Raw genomic sequence first — 22,354 nt, 5'->3', positions numbered from 1 at the left:
GTGTTGTGTGTGTGTGTGTTGTGTGTGTGTGTGTGCGTGCGTCGCGCGGCGTCGGGGGAGGTGAGGTGCCTTGTGATGGGCTGAGTCGCTGACATCGTCGTCACAGCCACTTTTTACACACACCCACACCACACAAACCCCACACGCTCAGAAATAGTGATCTACATACCACACAGCACAGCGCATTCCTGACTCTGCACCTCACTAGCATACTCTATACTTTGGACCCATTACTGGAGTTCCAAGGGACATACTAGGACCCCCCCTTCCACCCTTTTTTATCCGGTCCTCAGAATGGCAGAGGGAGGTAAATACTATACATTGTCCCTTTAACATAACTTAATCGCTGTGTCACAAAATATTTTCTTAACTGTATTGTTGTGTACCATTAGCCATTAGAGCTGGAGTGAATGAATCGTTCCGTTCACTTTCTGATTGGCATTTAAACCACTTCACACGTGGGTCCGTTCTAAAACCTGAAACCTTACCTCATTTGGAAACACTGCTGCCTGTTTTAGCTTGCCCCCGGGACCTCAAAGAGGATTTAGCTAGTTTCATTTAAGACAATGATTACCTGTGGTGTGTAGCATCCAACCAAGCTAAGCGATGACTGACAGGTTGGTTCACCCTTGGCTGCATCCTCGCACTACAATGGTCATTATGTTCAATTCATTCCCCTGTTATCCCAGCTTATTGAAACGCCGTGCCCTCACCTAATGTATTTCAATATCCCACTCAGACTGCGTTTTAAAGAGCTATACAGTACAAGGACATAGTGACTTTCCCTGTGATTACTGCGAGCCTAAGCCACTGCTGCAAGCCTCTTATTCCCCATGCAGCTGGATCAAGCAGTAAAAGTTACCCATGAAATCCCCACAGTGGCCAGAGTTCTCAGTCGGCAGCTCCACTGATGAATGAAGAAGATGCGGCAGAGAGCCATGGTCAGCAATGGCCTCTCAGCGATGTAAGGAGAGTAAAAAAAAACATAAATATTGGGGTATTTTTGCCCTGTCTTAAAGTGCTTCAGTGTCTGTAGCTTAAAACAAATTTGTTAAAAATTACTCTTTATGAACAAATGGAGCACTTTATAATGGAACTGGATAATGTTACTGTTGTGACTTTGAGATGGATCATTGAGGCAAAGGGTTTAATTAAATAAGAAAAAGCTCTAAATCTGTCGCTCCGTTAATGTATTGAATATTTAACACATTTTTATGGATCTGCATGGCACCCCTGAATAGACCTGGTCCAACAGCCTACAGTTAAGTGTGAACTGAAACGATTAGCCAAATAAAGCTAATGTATTTCAGGGGCATTTCTTTGTTATATTTGTTGAAATTCTCTTTTTCAATAAATCAGATGCTCTGGAAAAAAAAGAAAAAAATCTAGTATCTTTTGTGGGCCTGTAATAAGCCCAGCCAATCATACCTGCCTGTCAGGTAGGCCCTGTGCACGCTCTGCCAATGCACTCAATGCAAATGTGTTTTGGAGGAGTGGCTTTGAAGGGTCGCCTGAAGGGAGGCGGTGGGATGCTTTAAGAATCTACTGTCTCTAGTTAGTTTTTGCTTCTAAATTCCTAAGTGCAGCGAATTTCAGATACAAAAATAGTCTACCATACAGACTATTCAGCTACTGTATTGTACTGCTAATATTCAGTTAGGCTTGCAAAGTGGCTTTTCACCTGAATGTTTTGAGTCATTAAAAGCAGTGGCTGCAGTTGCCAGTTTAATGGTGAGTGACTGTTTCTGCAGGAATGGCTGCACATGTTTTGTCTGGATGATAGTGTTACTGTGGTTCCACTCTCTGTCCTCCAGTGTCCCTCTGTTAGCTCTCTTATGGACTTTGCTCTTCAGTTTAAGAGGTTTATAGTCACCACCTCTGTTTGGTTTCCTGTTGTATTTTTCCTCTTTTGAACTTCATGCTCATTGTTTTATTGTTTGTCTTATTGGCTTTTATTTATACTGTTTTATTGTCCATAAAGCACAATGTAGCTTTTTTTCTGTGTGTTTGTTTTACTAAGGCTTACGCCAGCAGAGTTTTCTTTTTACCCGTGTTGCATGGAAGAACTGGGATCTACTTCAACTGCTCTTTCTCACTCCGTCATACTCACAATCATAGCTTTGAGGCAGCAGCCTAAAGGTTCTATTATTTTGACTTTATTTGAACCCTCAGAGGGAATAGGGAGAATTTTGGTGAATCAGATTGTGGGAAATAAAGGAATTGCTCTTCATGCTGCTTACTTTTCTTCTTCTTTTGCATCAGACTACATGTGTGCTTTCAAAGTAATATGACGTAGTAAAGGGAAGCACACATGCTCACACAGATAATCTCTAGCAAACACATTTGTCTCGAAATGAGATCCCTCACTGTTTACACTTGGACTTGACTATAGCATGTCGGGTATCTTAGCCCCAACACTCTAAGCTGTCTGTTCATTCAGAACATTTGCTCAGTGCATCGCCGTGTTAGGTTGCCAGCCCCAGCAGCAAAGACACAACGTGGTTCACAGTTTGATGCTAGAATGTTGTCTCTGAAGACGGCTCGGTTGCTGAGTGTGATGTAGATGGACTGTGTGAGTCCTGTCGCAGTTGATTAAGTGGAGAAGAGGAGTTTAGTTGAAACATGGCGGCGTCTCTTGTCCTCTACCTCATGGGAGCTCAAAATGAGATCCAATTGTATTCTGCAAAAGCGTATTATCTATGCTATTCCAGCATAATGAGGACGTGAGTTTAAATCCTTGAAAGGCAGTGTGAGATGACAATGCAGATTCAACTATCAGCCACTGTCAGATCTGTGTCTTAAAATACTCATTTTGTTTAACCACCAACTCAAAAACAAAGGTACACCTTCTGAGTAAATCAGTTAAACTATCACCATGCCATATCAAGCCTTTGGTTTCTCAATTGGAAAGACAAAAAATCTATTCAGGTTGTCATTACATCGTTTGTGTAGCTCAGTGTTCTCTGTCTTAAAAAGATTGTGTGGCTTGGCACACAGGATAGTTCAGTTAGTTATAGATATGATCGGTCATTTATTAAATCCACTTGAATGTTTACTTATGCTGTGTCATGCTGAGATTTTGCACTTTGTTAGGAAAGTCCGATCTGTGGCCCATCCCCTCTGTCTGACCCTTTCCTGTCTATCTTCAGCTTTACTATCAATTGAAGGCAATAAAATGCCCCAAAATATATATTTTCTAAATTAGTACAAGTTCTCACTGACAATCTTGATGGTGTCTGAAACATATGGACCCCATCCTTCATAGTCTTCCACTGTACTGCCAGATTGCCGATTGCCTTTGTGTAGAATTTGTTTAATTCTTTTGTCAGTGTGTCATGATTTACTTATGTATGTTTAGTACAATGTGAACTATAAGTCAATTTCTAAAGATATTAAACCTTTTTACAGTTTAGGTATAAATTGGTAATGCATAGAGAAGTCCTTATCATGATCTAGATGATTAAAAAGGTATATAACAATATAATGTGCACACGAGTCCAAGGCAAAAACAAAAATCCTTTCACCTTAGTAATAGTTTGGTATTTTTTGCAGGAACAGACAAATCATTTATTGTTTTTAGATTTTAAAATTCCTCCAACTCGGGATGTTGTGACCTGATCCACAGCCCATGCATTGGGTATGACACAGATATTTTCTATGGATCATGTTGACTGTGTATTGGATGTTATTTTCTGCTGCCACAGCAGATCAAAGCTGTCACTTCTCTCTCTACAGATTTAGAACAAACAGTAATAGAATTGAACCATTAAAGGAAAGTACTGATTCACTCTTTTTTCCTAATGCAGAGATAAATAGATTGCTTTATTATGTACATGTTAGGCTAAATGTGTATGGAATATTGGATATTTAGCCTAAAGCATATGGACTGGGTGCAAAACTGTGATCCAATAAAACACTGACAGCCTTTGCTTCATTATTGGTGTAACACAAGAACCTGCAGACCTAAGACGGTGAAAAAGGTTTGTCCTACGAGGAAGCCAGTTCTTGCAAATATGGCTGACATTGGCTCGTATTTCAAGCTACAGTACTTTGTAAGCTTAATTTGTTGTAAAGAAACTGCGTTGTGTTTCCACAGGTGATGGCGTCCCAAAGGAAAACAGTCCCTTTATCAACAACACGGAAAACGACAAAGGCAACAGCTATGATGGCACCAACATGGCCCTTTTTGAGGTAACTGTCCAGTTGTTTTTATCATCATCAACTTTAAATGGGGCCCAACACAAGACATGGGGGTGTTTTACTACACAAGGAAACGTAACAGTGTGATTTGTTTTGGAAAGATGTTATAGGCCATGAAAGAGAAACCCCAAAGTGTGGGGTAGATATTCACTGCCAGAACTATTTCTGCAGTTTTAAATTTGATCCAGCCTATGAAGCTCAAACCATTCATTAATGCACAGTATGTTAAAGCATCAGAGTAAGCTGTGGTTGACTAAATAAATAGTACACAAGGAGGTGAAGGTACCAATCTTGACTGAGCTCAACAATGTGTCCTTCAAGAGTTTATTTGCCATTAAAAGCTGCTGCATTCCTTCAAGTTCACTCAGCTGAACCTTTGCCAGGTGCTTCGCTCTGCCATTTGGCAGACCTTGCTGCTCTGTGGTCACCGGCCCTTGTATAGGATCAATTAGGCACTGTGGCTTCTGTTTTCTCCGTTCTGCATGAAGCTGATCCAGCCGTGCTATTCTAAGATGCTTTGAACAGTTGACTAAATATTGCACTGTTCATTTTGATCCTGGAAGTTTGTCCTCTGAAGCATCTGGTAACTGGCCACTCAAAGGCTAAAGTAAAGTTGCAAAAGTATTCTAAAAAAATCAAACATTATTATGTATGTTGTTGACACATACATTATGTTACTGTAATTTGGGATTAAAGGAATTTGTTCTAACCAAATAATTTGTTTCTGCATGTTAAAAAATCCTTTCTCTCTTGCAGGAGGAGATGGACAGCAACCCCATGGTGTCATCTCTCCTCAATAAACTGGCAAACTACACCAACCTCACCCAGGGGGCCCAGGAGCACGAGGAGGCTGAAGAGGATGAGGGGCCCAAGAAGAAAGCTGTTAAGGTACAGCAGAAACCCCTTTTCATACAATGTCTGTATCAGACTGTACATTTTGGTACTGTGCAGTTGCATATTAACAGTTGTTCTTTTAGACCTGCTGACCCTCATTACATAACAGGGTCTTTGACCGATGAAGCCCTGAAGTTTGTTTTATTCTCAAATCTTTCCCTTTGTTTACCCTCAATGCTTACAGTTACACTTTATCCGTGCTTGGCAAAAAATCAACAACAGTATTATAATGCATTCTTTTTGTGTTTTCCACTGTGTGGTATGTCATTGCTTTACAATGTGCACAGGAAGAGTATAATAAACAAATAATAATATATAATGTTTAGGTAATAGGTTCTAAAACAAGAAGCTTCCTTTGAGGCAACATACATTTTATATAGAACACAATGTATGTTATTTTCTCAGCAAAACAGCCAAGTCAAAATGATTACCTCACCTGACTGCTGACAGCAACACAATATTCATTTAGAATCTTATAAATTGATATGGACCCCCCCCATCTTCAATCCTCTTAATATATTAGAAATACTCTCTTCTTCTCTTCTCTTATAAATACTCTCTTCAGTTGGTATGTTTGCCTTATGCTTGACAGCACAAAGAGAGAGAGCAGGATAGAGAGGGAGTGGGAACAAGATGGAGTCAGCATAGAGAGAGAAAGAACGGCAAAACGTTTTCCTTTTAACCTGTTGAAACATGCAGTACTAGCGATTCATTTAAAGTATTGTTGTATTAAAATGTTGTATATACAAAAACATTAATGTACCAATTGTGATTCAAGTAAATGCGTGATTTAGCAGAGGGTAAAACACTTTTGCAAGGCACTTTATGCATGTCACATTCTCATTAGAGACTGAGCCCCCCTAGAGGTCTAGAACGGCCCCCGCTGTGGGTTGCCGTTGCTTCACAGTCCGTCCGTACTGTTTGTCCTCGAGGATCTTTCTATGCTCATATTTTGGTTTCTTAGAGGAGAAAAATTAAAAGTAGCCAGAGTGCTGCCATGCTTCTGTAACCACAGCTCCAGTCCCATGCCAGTTGCTCCATCTTGTCCCCTGCATGGAAATAGGCCTCGGGCACCTCCCATTGGCTTGCAGGGACATCTTGGTAAAGCATTAAGCTGACACCATCGTCGCCCCTCTTTGTCTGGACCAGTGCTTTACATTCGGAGACCGATGGCTAAAAAGGTAGCTGCTAGTCAATCCGAGGTGATCGATTGGACAGTTTGTGTTTTGTTTTGGTCCGAAAACTTTAATATATTCTTGTTGCCTGTGCCTCTTTACATGCTGTTGCGAAACAACCATTTGTTGTTTCAGGGAATTCTATCTTTTGGGGTGGAAACATGGAAGGATTTTTGACAAGTTTTCAGTATAGAGTGACTTATGTAAATGCTGCCTGTGTCACTGAGATGTAAGTCTTTAATCCATATCAAACATCATTCATGTTTTGAAGAAGCACAATCTTAATATTGCTAACAGTGGAAGGCAGCTTTTGCTTTGCATTTATGATGTTGCCCTGACGGTTAAACCAAGAATTTGCCCGAATGAAGCTTATAAGTCATTTATATATTATTTATATATTATATTATTACATAACAGGAAAATCGTGTTGTTGTTATTGACTGCATTCTATTCAATGAGTATGTTCTTTTTAAATCTAATCTAATAATCTTAGATAACAGCTTGTGTGACACTGTATGGTCATACTTTGTAAATTTTTTGAAAAGAGTCTTCCCTGAACTGACTCATACCATATATTACCAGTTTTTTTGTTCCTCTTTCACTTCCCTTTTAAACATGCCTTTATCCCCCCTCATTCCTTCTTCTTCTCTCATATCTTTTTTTTTTTGCTGCTCATAGTTACCAACATTGCTGTGATTCTCACCTCATGCTCTTCTCCCTCCTTCCCCCTTCTATACCTAATCACCCACCACACACACACACACACGCTCATGCACACATTAATATATTTTGCATTGTCCTTTCTCTCCCATCTCATCCCCCTCCCTCTACAGAGCCCTCAGATGGGGACCTTCATGGGCGTCTACCTCCCCTGCCTCCAGAACATTCTGGGGGTCATCCTGTTTCTGCGACTTACCTGGATTGTCGGCACTGCCGGCATCTTGGAGTCCTTGGCTATTGTCTGCCTGTGCTGCTCTTGTGTAAGTACTCAACCCTCATGCCCCACATGACCATCTTAGCCTTTAACATTAAAGTTGAAGGGTTAAACCTCCCTACATCTACACCTCCCCTGTTGTATTCAGTGTTTTTTATTAAATGATACAAACTGAATGGAGCTGCTCTGACTCTTAACATGGATATTTGTCCCTTATCAAGGTTTTACAGTTTAAGCAGCAATGACGTGCAAGCTTATGTAAGAGTGAACTTAATGTACACATCCAGCCCTTTAATGCATTATGAATACATTAGCACATGACAGTGAATATGTGTCCATGTGCGGCTGCGGTGCTGTGATGACACTGGGGGGGCAGATGCTGCTTCAACTTTTAATGGTAGACTGATGCAAATGTTGGAATGACAGCAGTAATGAATGATCAGCAAGTCGACTTAGTGGCCACTGATCCTTCCTATATTTAGCCGCTGTGACTCTCCATTTCCCATACACTCCTAGCTTCTAATGGTACCTGGCAGCTTGACGTGTAATCCCTCCATCTCCAAAGTGTCAGAAACATAGCGACATACACACCCACACAGTGGCTATATTTGCCAATCCCACGGCAGACAATGGATTACTTAAGCTTAATCAGGGAAAGTACAAACAAAAAACCTCGAGTACTATCTTAGTTGAATGCTCTTTGTCTCATAATGGAAAGCTCTAATGGTATAATGTGATCAATTTCACAGACTGGCAAAGTGACAGCATTACAAACTTTGCACACCTGGAATTTGTTTCCATTCCCTTGTAACTGAAATTAACAATCAATGCCACAAATCTTCAGAGATTTATTCAAATTTATATTTATTGGAATTTACAACATTTTATTAAGTATTGTAAATGATCAGAAAAATATTTAACCCAGTGAACTGCGCACACAGTGCTTTGAATTATATCTAATTTTGTAGCTGTAAGAACTGTTTGCCTAAAAAGATAGGGACACCATTTCATATATTCCAATCTAGCTTAGTGCGTTAGGAGGGTTTACCCTCCACTGCATCGCTGCTGTTACATAATAAGAGAGCCAAGCTTAGTCAGACAGATTAATGTTCATTTTCACTGCTTAGACCACATCTGACTTTGCACTGATGGCTCCACATCAGCCACCTGTTTTATAGGTCATATTTTGTGTGCTCTAGACCCAACACCAGAAATGTCTAAAAATAGCCCAAACAGAATCCACTTGTTGTGTCTAGCTGAGTTTTATCTTATTATTTATCACTCATGATTCATTTTCCTTTCACTGTTTACAAAAACTGTTAAATTGCAGCCTTAAGAATTACAAATGGCGAGACTAGGGATCAACTGATATTTTTTTCCTTGGCCAATACAGATATAAATGATTAGTAATTAAGCAAAACAATTACCAATATTTGGAACTGATATACATTTGCAGTAAAAAATCATAGTGTCAAAATTTAGAATAAAGTGGTAGAGTTGAGTTTAAAACTACATTTACTCAAGTACTGTACCAGTATTTCCATTGCTCCGTCTACCACAGCAACCTTCAGTGATGTGTAACCAATCAGATAGTGCTGTGGGCTAGATATTAAGCCAGACTACAGAGAAAGGCAGCTACATCAGAGCCGAGTAGCACATTTTAAAATTAGTTTATCTGCAATTGGATAAAAAAAAAAAAAAGATTACAATCATCAGAGAAATGCTGAATATTGGATATAATCAGATTATCCCTAGGAGAGACATGTAGATTTGTTTTGAAAGATAAAAACAAAAAGTGGGACACTGAGAGTACAGACACTCTCTCATTAGCCCAGTACACCACACTGCACACAGAATATTTTCCATCATGTCAGGATTCCGCTGCTCTTTGGGTTGTATTGCTCAACAACATGTACAGTAGGTGCATTGTGTTTATAGGGCACTGCCAGCACGTGCTTTTCTAAAATGCTTTCACATTAGCATTATATCCACTCCTTTCAATGAATAGGTGTACTATTATAGAACCATACTCTAATGTTTATAATGTGATAGATACCATGAGGGATTTTAGTAAATGAGATCTTAACGGCTGCATTACTTTTGAGCGATACCTTTTTCTGAACATAGATAACTTTTCATTACTGTTGACTTTAGTAACCATATTACCCCCAAACTAAAGTAATTATTGTATAAAAGCACGAATGGAAATACCCAGATCTAAGGTATTTAGTTTGAAATTTCAAGCAATTTGATTTAATCAGTTTAGCCCACTAATTTATGTGGAACATTAAAGAATTATTAGGGAAACGAAATGCTAATTGATTCAGCTTTTTGGTGATCGATTGTCCTGTCAGTGATGTTTTGGTTAACTCTGAGGTCCATGGATATTTTTGGTTAATGTAGATCTGCTGCAAATATTGGACCCTGCGTGGGCCTGACCAGGCCTCTGGCTCCGCTAAGGCTGCATTGATTCAGGCAGACGAACAACGCCTTTTGGGCGGTATGGGAAAAACAAACAGGCTAAACATGCATTTGTGATGCTGTATTATTTTTTTTATTTTATTTTTTATTTTTTTACAAGTAATGGAACAAAATGTATTAAATACAATTATTTTGTGTGTATTATTTTATGTAATTATGAAATTATTAGCATCTCGCTGTCTAGATTGCCCATGTTTTCTCCTTGTGTGAAGGAGCTACGTAACATCTAGTTAAAATATTTTAATTTATTTATTTTTTTTATCTTTGCCGTGTGTCATTGTTGGTATTCTCTGCAGGCCTCATCTAATTTTACCTCCCTGCTCTCATTCACTAAAATGATATCCGGTCAATGTGAATGCAGCATTAGTTTCCAGCACTAAGTTTCCAAAAAGACAGGTGGCTGTGATGTAACACATGTCCACATAACTTATGGGAACTGTGTGGTCATTTTTCAGCAATGATGACATGCCTCCCAGTAAATGATTTGATTCATTTGTGGTCAAGACAAGCTAGTAAATAGCTGCTTAGGGTTTCAGTGGAAGCAGGAGGTAAAATTGTCAGCTAATTGGCTTTACTCCAGCTTGTCTGCCACTTTAAACCGGACGCTCAGCAATGAGTGCAAGGTTTATCATGATCATGCCCTTGTCCCTGCTTCCCTCCTCCTCCTCATCTTCCCCCCTCTAGTCAGTGTCTGTGTCTTCTACTCACTCACCTTCATGCTCTCTCCTTGCCCTCTTTCTTTCACCCTTTAAGTTTTAACTTTCATGTCTCTCTCTCCTTTCTTGTCTTTGTTCCTCTTATCTTGTCTCCCTGCCCTTCTCTCTGCCTCGTCCTCTCTCTCTCATCCGGAAGCACTATTAGGTAACAGGCTGATGTAAACGACCTCCGCCACAATGACTGATTTCACGGAAAAGCTTGTATCCATTACCAATCCACAAGATTTAGAGCTTAAGCCCCTTAGAAGTATTTTAACAGGCTAAATACTAGATTAACCTCTTCAGGTGTCTTATTGTTGGGAAAATCTGGAAATAATTTATTTCTTGGAAATAAAGAATTGTTTGTGGGAACGAAAAATCCTTAAAGTCATACTTGGTTTTGAATGGATGATAACTACATGACAGACTCTCTTGCTACAATAAAATGGTAAAAATAACCTCACAGGAGATACTGGCCTCAAAAAGAACTCACATTTCAAAGGAATATCATCTGTGTGAGCTCTTTAGATTTCAGAGTTTTGTTGTGATGCTGTGGTTCCTAACCGTTTTCTCTCCACAGACTATGCTGACAGCCATATCCATGAGTGCAATTGCTACTAATGGTGTTGTGCCAGGTAAGACTAAAATTTACTTCCCAACTTTATGTATTTGTATCAGAAAGAATTTCCCTTCCTTGTTTGTTGATTTTATAGTGACTGCCGACATCTTTATCTGAGAAGTTCAGGCACATTTAGGTTACAACGATCTTTGTTGTATGTATCAGAAAATCTGCAAGCTCTCCACTAATTCCTGCAAAGAAAGAGAAGTTAGTTAGCTTTTTCTGATTAAACTGTGCTCCCTCTTTTTCTCCCAGCTGGAGGCTCCTACTATATGATCTCCAGGTCTCTGGGCCCAGAGTTTGGTGGAGCTGTAGGTCTCTGTTTCTACCTGGGCACAACCTTCGCTGGCTCAATGTACATTCTAGGTACTATAGAGATTCTGCTGGTAAGTGAAGAGTGTGCACAAATGACTTCTGTAAAGTGGCTATCTACTGTATTTCCAACACTTGTACATTATTATTAACTTAAAATAATAAGTGCATATTTGTTTTTTATCTTCCCTTCACCCTTCCCCATGCAGACTTACATCGTGCCTAAAGCGGCCATCTTTGTGGCAGACAAAAAGGAGGATGAGGCGGATGCCCTGCTAAATAACATGCGTGTTTATGGCACATGCTGCCTAGCACTGATGGCCGTGGTTGTCTTTGTGGGGGTGAAATATGTCAACAAGCTCGCCCTAGTATTCCTGGCGTGTGTCATTCTCTCCATCCTCTCCATCTATGCTGGAGTCATCAAGACCATCTTTGAGCCACCGGACTTTCCGTGAGTCCAGTATACAGTAACCTCTAATGTTGTGTTGAACCATATGATGCCATTTTTTGCCATTTAAATAGTTTGAGTAGTGTGTCATGTCTCCTTATCCTCTCCTCCTCCACAGTGTTTGCATGTTAGGGAATCGCACTCTGCAGAACCAAAACTTTGACAGCTGTCTTAAGACGGAGATTATAGATAACTTGACGGTCACTACCAAGCTGTGGAAGCTCTTCTGTCACGGGCAAGATTTCAACGCCACTTGCGACGAGTATTTCACCAAAAACAATGTGACCAGCGTGCAGGGAATCCCTGGAATGGCCAGCGGAGTTATTTCAGGTTAGGACACAGTTTCATCTGGAGGTTTTTGGAGCACTGTGCTAATGTGGTGGAACTGTTTTTTAAAAAAGATCCCTCACCTATTTTATACTTTGAACTTTTCCAATGCCTAATACACAGCTTTTCTATATTTGTCAAAATTATGCAGAATTTCTCACTCAGTCTCCTCCACTAAAACCTGCCAAATTTTGCACTTTGAAATTATTACACAAGATAAATGGAGGGGCTTGTTTGTTAAATACTAACATTTCAGTAGGATTTTACACAGTCATGGAAACTGCTATGTTTTATGACATACAGTACAACCTCAGAACATTCCTCATGTTACGTAACTGTTGGCCATGACAAAATAGTCATATTTCTTGTGGAGCATCTGGAACAAGCGAGTGTAGGAGGGATTTCATATGTGATTATTTCACTTTTTGCTTTCTTCCCTTTCCAATTGATTTTATTTATGTTTTCTCTAGTTCCTCCCCAGTCTCTCTCAAATAGCTTCTTTTTGACCATAATTTTCTTTCTTTGAAATAGTTTGCCTTCTGTTCTGATTCAGATCCGTTTTAGTATTTGTCTTTTTAGAAGTCTAGACCTCTGCTCGTACTAGTAAAAACACAACCTCTAATTCCCCCTCTTATCTGCTTTAAGCACCAGTGCTCACTTAGCACCAACCATTTGTTTCCTGGATCACAATTTTAATTCTATGGACAATGATATCAGATTTTTGCTGGATCTAATGTACCACAGTTGAATGCTTTATAGAAGTATTTAAAGGAACTTAACTCCCCTTCACAGACATGGCCAATTTATGCTAATCCCATGCAGTTTGGGGCAAAAACCATGCTATACCATTTCTTTGCATGCGGTATAAGTGTGTTACTTTTGCATTGTTTACTTGAATATTTCTGCATACCAAACAGTATTGGAATTGCATAAATTGGATATGACTGGAAAGATGAGACGCATGCTTGACATACCAAATTGTACAGTGCATGGCCTTTGTTATTTAGAGTCTAATTACATTTCTGTGTCTCTTGTAGAAAATATGTGGTCAGTGTATGGCCCTCTGAGTATGTTGGTAGAAGACCAGAAGTTGCCATCCACTGGGGGAAGTGACCCTGCCAAGGACATCTACCTGCCCTACGTAGTCAACGATATCACCACCTTCTTCACTCTGCTGGTCGGCATCTACTTCCCATCCGTCACAGGTGAGACTGTGGTAAATGTAACACAGACTAATGTGGATATGATTAGTGTATGTGTGTAGTAGTTTCCATTATGGTCAAAATAGCAGACCATAGTGTTTTGTTCCATTTCTAAAGATTTCATGTTGGATTTTCTTCCAGGTATCATGGCTGGTTCAAACCGGTCAGGTGACTTGCGAGATGCCCAGAAGTCCATCCCCATCGGGACCATCCTGGCTATCGCTACCACCTCCTTCATCTGTATCCTTAAGCCTTTTTTTGACTGATACCAGAACACGTCACACGGCTACAACTGTAGTTTAAAATGTTTAGCTTAATCAGCTCAAGTACTGGTAGAGATGATAAATATAATGATGCCTAATATCCCTGCCTGTTTATCTCTCAGTTGCCTCAGTTGCTAGGTTCAGAGGTTGTTGGCAGGAATGTTTTGGTGCCATTGGAACAAGAATCAAAGCCTGGCAAAGGCCCAATACAACAGAGCAAGTAGCACCAGTTGGATTATGGGTAGTGTGTGGAGTCTGTCTATGGATTTACTCTCCTTAACAGTGCTTCCCAGATGTCACCTGTGTGGTGCTATTCGGTGCCTGCATTGAGGGAGTTCTGCTACGAGACAAGTAAGAGTGTAACACAGGACATCCTGTAAAATGCTGCACACATGTATGCTAAATTCACATGTTCATATAAAAACATTTTATAAAAAGGAATTGGAAGGAAAACAGTACAGGTTTTGTATTGTTTTCTCCTCCTTTTCTCTGCAAGTATCATCTGTTGAGAACAGATAAAAGGCACTAAAACATCACAGTGATCCATACAAATGCAGGTCCCACTGTTGTGGTTGCATAAAAGATTATGCTCCGATTTTATGCACATGATTGTATGTTCTTTATACTATGACAATTTTAGTTTTTTTTTAAATCATAATATATCACAATATATTGAATCGTAACGCCTGTATCGTGATTCGTATCATATTGAGATTTTGGCTAATACACAGTCCTAATACCTACATGTTGAAGGCTGAATAAATAAATATGATCTGATTAATGTATATAATTGTGTTTGCGTTGCAGATTTGGTGACTCGGTGAAAGGGAACCTCGTTATAGGTACACTATCCTGGCCCTCACCCTGGGTTATCGTGATTGGCTCGTTCTTCTCCTGCTGCGGGGCAGGGCTACAGAGTTTGACTGGCGCCCCACGTCTGCTGCAGGCCATCGCACGAGACGGCATCGTACCTTTCTTACAGGTTAGAGTGGTTACACAGGAGACACAAATATAGTCTGAGCAGTCTCTTCTCCTTCTCGTGTGTTGAACTTCAGTGTTCATACCTGGCTGTTTGTGTTAGGTGTTTGGTCATGGGAAAGCTAATGGAGAACCGACCTGGGCTCTGCTGCTGACTGCTGGGATCTGTGAGATCGGCATTCTCATCGCCTCCCTGGATGCCGTGGCTCCTATTCTCTCCATGTGAGTATCTGTTTGCATAGGCGTATTGCTTTACTTTCTTTCCATAAAATCAGATCAGCAGATAAAGTCTGTAATCCCTCAAGTATTTTGCTTCTTAAAGCCTCTTACAGTCGGTCATAAAGAGGAGATTCAGATGATAAGTGAGCGCATATTTTGACTTATCGTCTACCTTCCACAGGTTTTTCCTCATGTGCTACCTGTTTGTCAACCTGGCCTGTGCAGTTCAGACCTTGCTGCGGACACCTAACTGGAGGCCACGCTTCAAATACTACCACTGGTGGGTAATGATTCAGTTTTGCAGTATTTTGTCCCTCTGCAGCACACTCTCTATATTTACTGTCACCCAGTGAGAGAAGAAGATATTGAAAGTCTCTGAGGTTAATCTGAGGGTCTCAAAACATTGCACTTAACAAATTTGTCAGGTTTATTTAACTGGCTGAGGCTTTCCTTATGAGGATTTTAGGACACCAAGAATCACACACAAACACACCCAGAGACACACTGTTCAGTGCGGTTTGAGTGATGATGGCCTTTACTGAGATTACTTCCACTACAAAGGCTAAGGACAATACAGTGGATTTCCATCCAGTCCATTCTGAACTGGCTTCATTTCATTAAGACATTTCCATGAATGTGCAGAAAACCTGAAACAGTTCTGTAAATGGGATGGGTATGTAGTTAATGGAGCGGAGTTGTAAAGCGTGTGTTTTCTTCCTGTAGGGCTCTGTCCTTCCTGGGAATGAGCTTGTGCCTTGCTCTCATGTTCATCTCTTCCTGGTACTATGCTATTGTAGCCATGGTCATCGCTGGCTGCATCTACAAATACATCGAATACAGAGGGTAAGAAAGACTTTGTATGCAGTCATTCTGTTCATAGGTACACAGTGAATTAAATTCTTAGATTAGCAAGCATGCATTTAAGACTCATCCACTTTATTTTAAAAGGAACTAAGTGTTCTTCTCCGCCAGTGAGGACAGTGTAATCCTTCAAAATAAAATCTCAAAATGTGGAGTTTTAAACTAAGCTAAACTGAGCTGAGCTAAACAAAATGCTACTAGTAGAGAATCTTTTTTCTGATACGTGTTGCAACAGAAAATGTTCTCACAGACCCAAAGGAACTGCACTAAATTGGCAAAACACACAAGAAATCCTTTAAACCACACCAAACAGTTATGAAAACAGTGTAAGACTCAGTGTAAGATCCACCCACTGGCATAGGATTGTATCTTTCTGTGCATGTGTTCTCATTTCTTTTCTCCTTGTTGTTTAATTCATCATCAATCATTTGTTGGCTTTAGGGCAGAGAAGGAGTGGGGAGACGGCATCCGTGGCCTGTCTCTCAACGCAGCACGCTACGCCCTCATCCGCCTTGAGGAGGCTCCACCACACACTAAAAACTGGAGGTGCAGTATATCATGTGTGTGCGTGGGTGTGTGACATAGTGCCACCTGTCACTGCTGCGGTGGACAAAAGAGAGACAGGAATAGACACAGAGGGTGCATTTAGATTAATCTCTTGGTCCTCTACCTAATCTGACAGAAAAGGTTGACGAGCCTTCACAATGTACTGAGGCTCGCACTGGCTGACCTTGTAGACTGCCTGTCCAAAAAAAACCAAAACAAGTTTCATTTACTTTCTTGGCATGTTCAGTGTGGATACTCTACTTAGGGATGTGATGTTTCCAATTATACAGATGGTTCTCATTGAAGGCTTCCTGGCCCCATGTTAAACATGTACTTGTAGGACTGTAAGGTTCCTGTTCTACTCCAATTAAAGTCTCCCTGCATAGCTGAGTGTGAACCAGTAATACTGTAATAATTCTGCCATGCCTACTCTAAAGAAATAATGTGCTTTACACACTGTTGTTACTTTACGAGGCACTTGTTTTCATTTATTAAAGGCCTTGGAAATGTGTGACTACAACAGAGTACATTTGTTTTTATTTGTAAACACAAATTAACTGGTGTGTGCCACACTGATATTTGTTGCTGTTTTTTGAACTTTCTGAAATATAAGGATATAAAAATCTCTCATTCACCCTGCAAAGCAATACTGTCTGACTCTTTCTCTCCTTTTCTCTTGCTGTACCCAGGCCTCAGTTGTTGGTGCTCCTAGACCTGGACTCAGATCAAGTAGTCAAACACCCTCGACTGCTGTCCCTCACCACTCAGCTGAAGGCAGGGAAAGGCCTCACAATAGTGGGAAATGTTATAGAGGGAACCTTTCTCACCAAAGACGCTGAGGCCAAGAGGGCTGAACAGGTATTCTGGAAATTGCCCCCAACTCTGCACTACTCATACAAACCTGTTCTACTAGAAGTGGGATTTCATGGTCACATGTAACATGTTTTATACTTCCTCATTGATTTTCTGTGCATCCATTGCAAATTATTATAGTAAAAATCAACTAAAGTACATCTTTCTTTCTGGGCTGAGTTTGAAATTCCCCACTCGAGTGAATCTGTTGTCTGTCAGGATTTACAGTCAGATGAACTCTGCCATCTACTGGCCAAATTAATTCTTTTTCTGCAACCTGATTTGACTGTGTCCTCAAAAGCATTTTTAATCAGAGGATTACTTTTTCTACAAAAGCAATCATGTGCAGAAGCTGGATTCCAGATTACACAGACTGATGTATTCATGGGCATTGTTCAGACCCACCATTATGAATTTTCCTGGAGGGATACTAATGAGAGTGCCGAATGTTAATTTTGAGGTTGGGGTTAAGCTCAGTCAAGGATCAGTACTGTAGAATTAAACAGAGATTATTTCCCCTTGAGTAGCCATGGCATGTTTTTCACATTTTTCTCAATGGTCCGTATCAATTCCTGCCTCCTTTCTCTGTCCAGAACATCAAATCTTCCATGTCAGCAGAGAAAACAAAAGGTTTCTGCCATGTTGTGGTGTCGTCAAACATTAGAGATGGCTTCTCCCACCTCATCCAGTCTGCGGGGCTCGGAGGCATGAAGCACAACACAGTCCTAATGGCCTGGCCTGGGACCTGGAGGCAATCCAATGACCCACAGTCATGGAAGAATTTCATAGGTACAGAGTGGGGGACTGAAAGTAGAAATCAGTGAACACTCGGAATGCAAAGAATGCCTTTTTAAAAATGCATAGGATTTAATGCATTTTACGTTGCATATTTGCACTTCTGCTTCTGCAATCCTTCTGTTGAGATGGCAATGACTAAATGTCTCATAGACAACACATAATGATTAATAGGCCATGTCTCTCATAGACACTCCCTCTCTTCCTCTGTCCATCCAGAGATGGTGCGGGAGACCACAGCGGCCCATCAGGCCTTGCTTGTGGCTAAGAATGTGGACAGTTTCCCAACCAACCTGGACCGCCTGGGGGAGGGGACCATTGACGTGTGGTGGGTGGTTCATGATGGAGGCTTGCTGATGCTGCTGCCCTTCCTTCTGCGACAGCACAAGGTTTGTGTGTGTCTCAGGTTGTCTTTGACTTCTACAATTCTTTTTTCATATTTCTAATTCCTTGCATAATATGAATGCCCAGGATCTGGCTTTTATATTCGCATATCATCTACCCTAGAATTCTCCCTTATTGACACTGACGTCACTGTCATCCCTCCTCCCCTCCCCTCTGTACTGCTTTGCATCTAACCATTACCATCTCTTGTTTTTACATTCCACCTCCTTCTATAACTGTGTTTCCCTCCTCCAGGTGTGGAGGAAGTGTAAGATGCGCATCTTCACTGTGGCCCAGATGGATGACAACAGTATCCAAATGAAGAAAGATCTCCAGATGTTCCTTTATCACCTGCGACTGGATGCGGAAGTGGAAGTGGTGGAGATGGTGAGACTTTGTTTGATAGACTAGCGCTGCCTTACATCCTGTTTCTTACTCTTAAAGGCCTTTATAAATAAAGAATATTCAATTGTTTTACAGTTGTTATTATTTATGTTGTCATGTATTTGGTGATAAGAGATCTATGATTTGGATAAAATCTAGAGGCAAAACAACCCTCTGCAAAGGCCCAGTGAATATAATTTGATATTCATTTCAAATTTAAGACGTCTTTATTTTGGTTCCCAAACAGTAAGACAAACCTGAAAGACAGCGTTGTTCAGCGTTGGCAGAGGTTTTGCAGTCCTGTTGCTCCGTATTGTATTAATGACAGTGTTTCTGTCCTCTCCTGTGCAGCATGATAATGACATTTCAGCCTTCACCTATGAGAAGACCCTGGTGATGGAGCAGAGGTCTCAGATGCTGAAACAGATGCAACTTTCCAGGACAGAGAGGGAGAGAGAGGTAATGTACACTCCATCTACCTGAATGCAACCCTGCACTCACACTCGCTTTGTCTCCGTAGTTGCAATTCAACACAGCAGAAGGCAGTATTTTTGTTAGCTACTAATAAGATCAGCACATAAACATCTTCAAGTTAGTGAATGTCATTCATTTTTCTCCCTGTTAGTGTGTTCTACAGGTCAGATTGTACCGAATGTAAACTAAGCTCTTTGAGTTATTTCCATTTATAACAGCATCCATAGTTACATCTCCCTAGTATATTAGTAAAATCTGGCCTACCGCTGCGTTATATGACTATTGGCCCCTTTCCTTGTTCATCCGCCATCGCCTCTCTGGGCCACGCTGCACGGCTCAGATTCAGAGTATCACTGATGAATCGCGTAGCTCAATCCGGAGGAAGAACCAGGGTGCAGCCCAGAGCTTGACCCTCAGCCAGCAGTCCTCACCGATGGAGGACACTCAGGAGGACGAGGTAGTCCATTTTGTCAACCCCACTGTCCCTCACTGTTAGACTTACGGGCCCGTCTTCACAAAGCTGGATCTTTGGCTGCAGCTGTTGCTCGGCATTTGACTGTTTTCATGACTTTTATCATCATGGTATGAAATCTGGACTCATTTACCAGATGTTAAAAATAGATGTGCAAGTGGTGAGTCAGACTTTTTGATCTCAATTACTTTAGTGTGCACATCAGACTGTGATACCGAAAAAGTATAAAAAGTATAATCAATATTTAAAAACTTACAGTTGATTTTATTAGTGCTGAAGAGACTTTTGTGAATGTTGGCACTGATTTTAATAACAAATCTTAACAGAAGAGTTGGCACTGTATCGGTGGGCTTAACATCAGTACAACTATGTACTGGTATTAGTTCAGGGTACTAGAGCTGCACTGGACCGGCTCCAGCTGGCCAAAACCAGTTGGTCTACATAGAATGCACCAGTGTGAAGGCGTAGTCAGCCCAAGACTACAAGCCAGTTATTATAGCAGTGTAAAATCTGATAAGTGCTAAGTGGTAAATTAGCCCGTTTGGGAAAGGTCACTGGCGAACAAGCTTATAAATAGTCCTGAAAGAAAAGCTGGTTCATGATTACAGAATGCATCCATCTTCTACATCTAAACACAGTCCAGACTAGCCCAACAGTAGTGATACTTACTGTATATTACTGTATATTACTGTCATCAAGAGCTGCTTTGTGAATACAAGCCACCCTGAAACTGATGCCCGACCTCCCATTACCTCCATGATCCCACCTCATCCCCACCTCCCCAAAAAATGTGAATGGAAAGAGTGGGCAGTATTGTTTTAGAAACCTGAAACAATTGTGTCAATATTATAAACTGATGAGATCATAAAAACTTCTAACATTTTGGACAGCTTCACTGCAGGCTCAAAGCTCAGCTGATCTGAGCTGAATGTTAGCAGGCCAAGAGCACAAAGCCTGAGTCTGACATGTTTCATAAACAGACTTCATTTGATTGAGCTAACGACAAACTCCTCTGTCATTTTACTGTTATTAAAGGATGTACATTGCAGCACATTCAAGCTATAGACCAGGAGTGGTATACTCACCAGTCGGACTTGGCAATACTGTGCTCTCTTTATATTTTATTTTAACTTAACCATAGTGTGTTAAAAAGTGTGCACTACACAGCCTTTCATATTTAAAGGCATACTAAATTGAATATTCAATAATGTAACATGTCACCTGCTTTTTTATTACAATCCGTTGTGCATTTATCAAATATCGGCTGGTACCAATGAACACAGAGGCCATTATCCATATCTTTATGATGACAGATGATAATAAACCCATAATATATTGTTATCATTTGTCATTGCCTGTCGTTATATAACTGTTAACATTGTACTCTATCACAGGAACACAAGTGAAGGAAGTTGTTGTCAAATACAACCAAATTATATTTTATTCTAATAAAGATGTATGTTGATCCTGCTCTGCTCTGCTATGCTACCCTGCACTACCCCTGCATCATAGGTTTATAGACCTGCTTTGTAGTTGTTTAAGTAACATATTTTGAGCATGTGTAATAATCTTTGGAAGCCCTGAATCCAATATGAACACTGACATCATACCTTCCAAGTCTGGTTCATTTTTCACCACCACCTCCGTTCTTGTCACCCATCAATGTTCAACCCTTCCTGGGACCTTTATCCTGCCCAGAGATATTGCCCACTGTGTATTTGTTATGTATGTGGGTGTTATACTAACAGTTGAACAGGTTTGTATTATTCACATTATTCTATAGCATGGTTTCACCCAACTTTCATCACCTTGTAGAAGAAAAGTTGTTGGTTTCCCTATTTCCTTTGTCCCAGTTTGTAATTGTTCACTGGTCAATCTGTCAATTTTTGCACAATTTATTTTTGATTCCTTCAACTTTCCCCAAATGTTCTTTCTATTCCTCTCCATTCATAGCTTTCTTTTATCTTTCTGGCATAATCTTGGACTCTGAATCCTCATCAATTCTTTGTCACCCTCTCCTTGTTCGTTCATTTGTACCACCACCCCTATTTTTATGTCTCTTCGGTTGTGTTTCATCTTGTCTTTCCCCTAAAATATCTCCTGGCCAGTACTCGAGTTCCTCATCCTTCTCTCTCCCTTCTCTCCAGGCCCAGCTCATCCATGACAGAAACACAGCGTCTCACGCCGCGATAAACGACAAGGCCGAAAGTGGGCCTGAACGGGTTCACATGACCTGGACTAAGGACAAGCTGTTCACAGAGCGTAATCGTAACCGCGAGTGCAACGCCAATGTGGCTGTACGCGATCTGTTTAACATGAAACCGTAAGTATACATCTGTTGTTGTGAACACCGCCCAGAGATTCTGTACATTTGTAGTTTAAGAGCTAAAAAGAAGGAAAAATGAAAGTTTTTCCATGTACATCTGTATTAAGCTGCAGTAGGTAAATTTTTTTTTGCTGACAAAAACTATATACTGACAGTACATGAGACAAATAATCTGTGAAAAAATATAATGCTCCTGATGGTATTTGCAAGAATCCACCAGGCCTGAACAAAGACCACCAATCAGAGCTGAGAAAGATAGTTGATTGTTAAGACTTCTTCCCAGGAGACTCATCAATCAACTATCTTGAAGCCAGCAACCCAAATTGTCGGTATTTGACGACCTGGGAGTCTCAACAGGCCTTGTGCATTCTTGCTAGGAAGAGCCAGGGGAATCTGATTGTTTCACAGATTATCTGTCTCATGTACTACTGTCAGGACTTAGTGAAAGTTTCTACACTTTTCTAACTTTCTACTTTCTAACTTTTTTCTAAAAGTTACTTGCTGCAGCTTTAA

General features: G+C 40.5%; 1 protein-coding gene across 4 annotated transcripts in view; it reads left to right on the top strand.

Moving 5' to 3' along the window:
- Positions 1–22,354, top strand: part of slc12a7b (solute carrier family 12 member 7b) — a 54,439-nt gene that overhangs the window by 25,947 nt on the left and 6,138 nt on the right. For 3 of the 4 annotated variants that reach the window (XM_035668832.1, XM_035668755.1, XM_035668910.1), the window contains exons 2-22: positions 4,097–4,191; positions 4,957–5,088; positions 7,103–7,249; positions 10,960–11,014; positions 11,254–11,384; positions 11,520–11,761; positions 11,877–12,088; positions 13,123–13,290; positions 13,429–13,527; positions 13,844–13,901; positions 14,358–14,532; positions 14,632–14,750; positions 14,929–15,027; positions 15,471–15,590; positions 16,050–16,154; positions 16,844–17,012; positions 17,600–17,795; positions 18,021–18,190; positions 18,441–18,572; positions 18,921–19,028; positions 21,663–21,838. In XM_035668832.1, coding sequence (XP_035524725.1) covers positions 4,097–4,191; positions 4,957–5,088; positions 7,103–7,249; positions 10,960–11,014; positions 11,254–11,384; positions 11,520–11,761; positions 11,877–12,088; positions 13,123–13,290; positions 13,429–13,527; positions 13,844–13,901; positions 14,358–14,532; positions 14,632–14,750; positions 14,929–15,027; positions 15,471–15,590; positions 16,050–16,154; positions 16,844–17,012; positions 17,600–17,795; positions 18,021–18,190; positions 18,441–18,572; positions 18,921–19,028; positions 21,663–21,838 — 2,908 coding nt within the window. Of the gene's footprint in view, positions 1–4,096; positions 4,192–4,956; positions 5,089–7,102; positions 7,250–10,959; positions 11,015–11,253; positions 11,385–11,519; positions 11,762–11,876; positions 12,089–13,122; positions 13,291–13,428; positions 13,528–13,843; positions 13,902–14,357; positions 14,533–14,631; positions 14,751–14,928; positions 15,028–15,470; positions 15,591–16,049; positions 16,155–16,843; positions 17,013–17,599; positions 17,796–18,020; positions 18,191–18,440; positions 18,573–18,920; positions 19,029–19,383; positions 19,501–21,662; positions 21,839–22,354 lie in introns of all 4 variants that reach the window. The other variant, XM_035668989.1, reaches the window with a different exon arrangement.

This window comes from Morone saxatilis, unplaced genomic scaffold, assembly GCF_004916995.1.
Source record: "Morone saxatilis isolate NCDOM2014 unplaced genomic scaffold, NCSU_SB_2.0 Contig0, whole genome shotgun sequence".
Classification (NCBI taxonomy): Eukaryota; Metazoa; Chordata; class Actinopteri; family Moronidae; genus Morone; species Morone saxatilis.
This window is presented reverse-complemented; position numbering and strand designations above follow the sequence as displayed.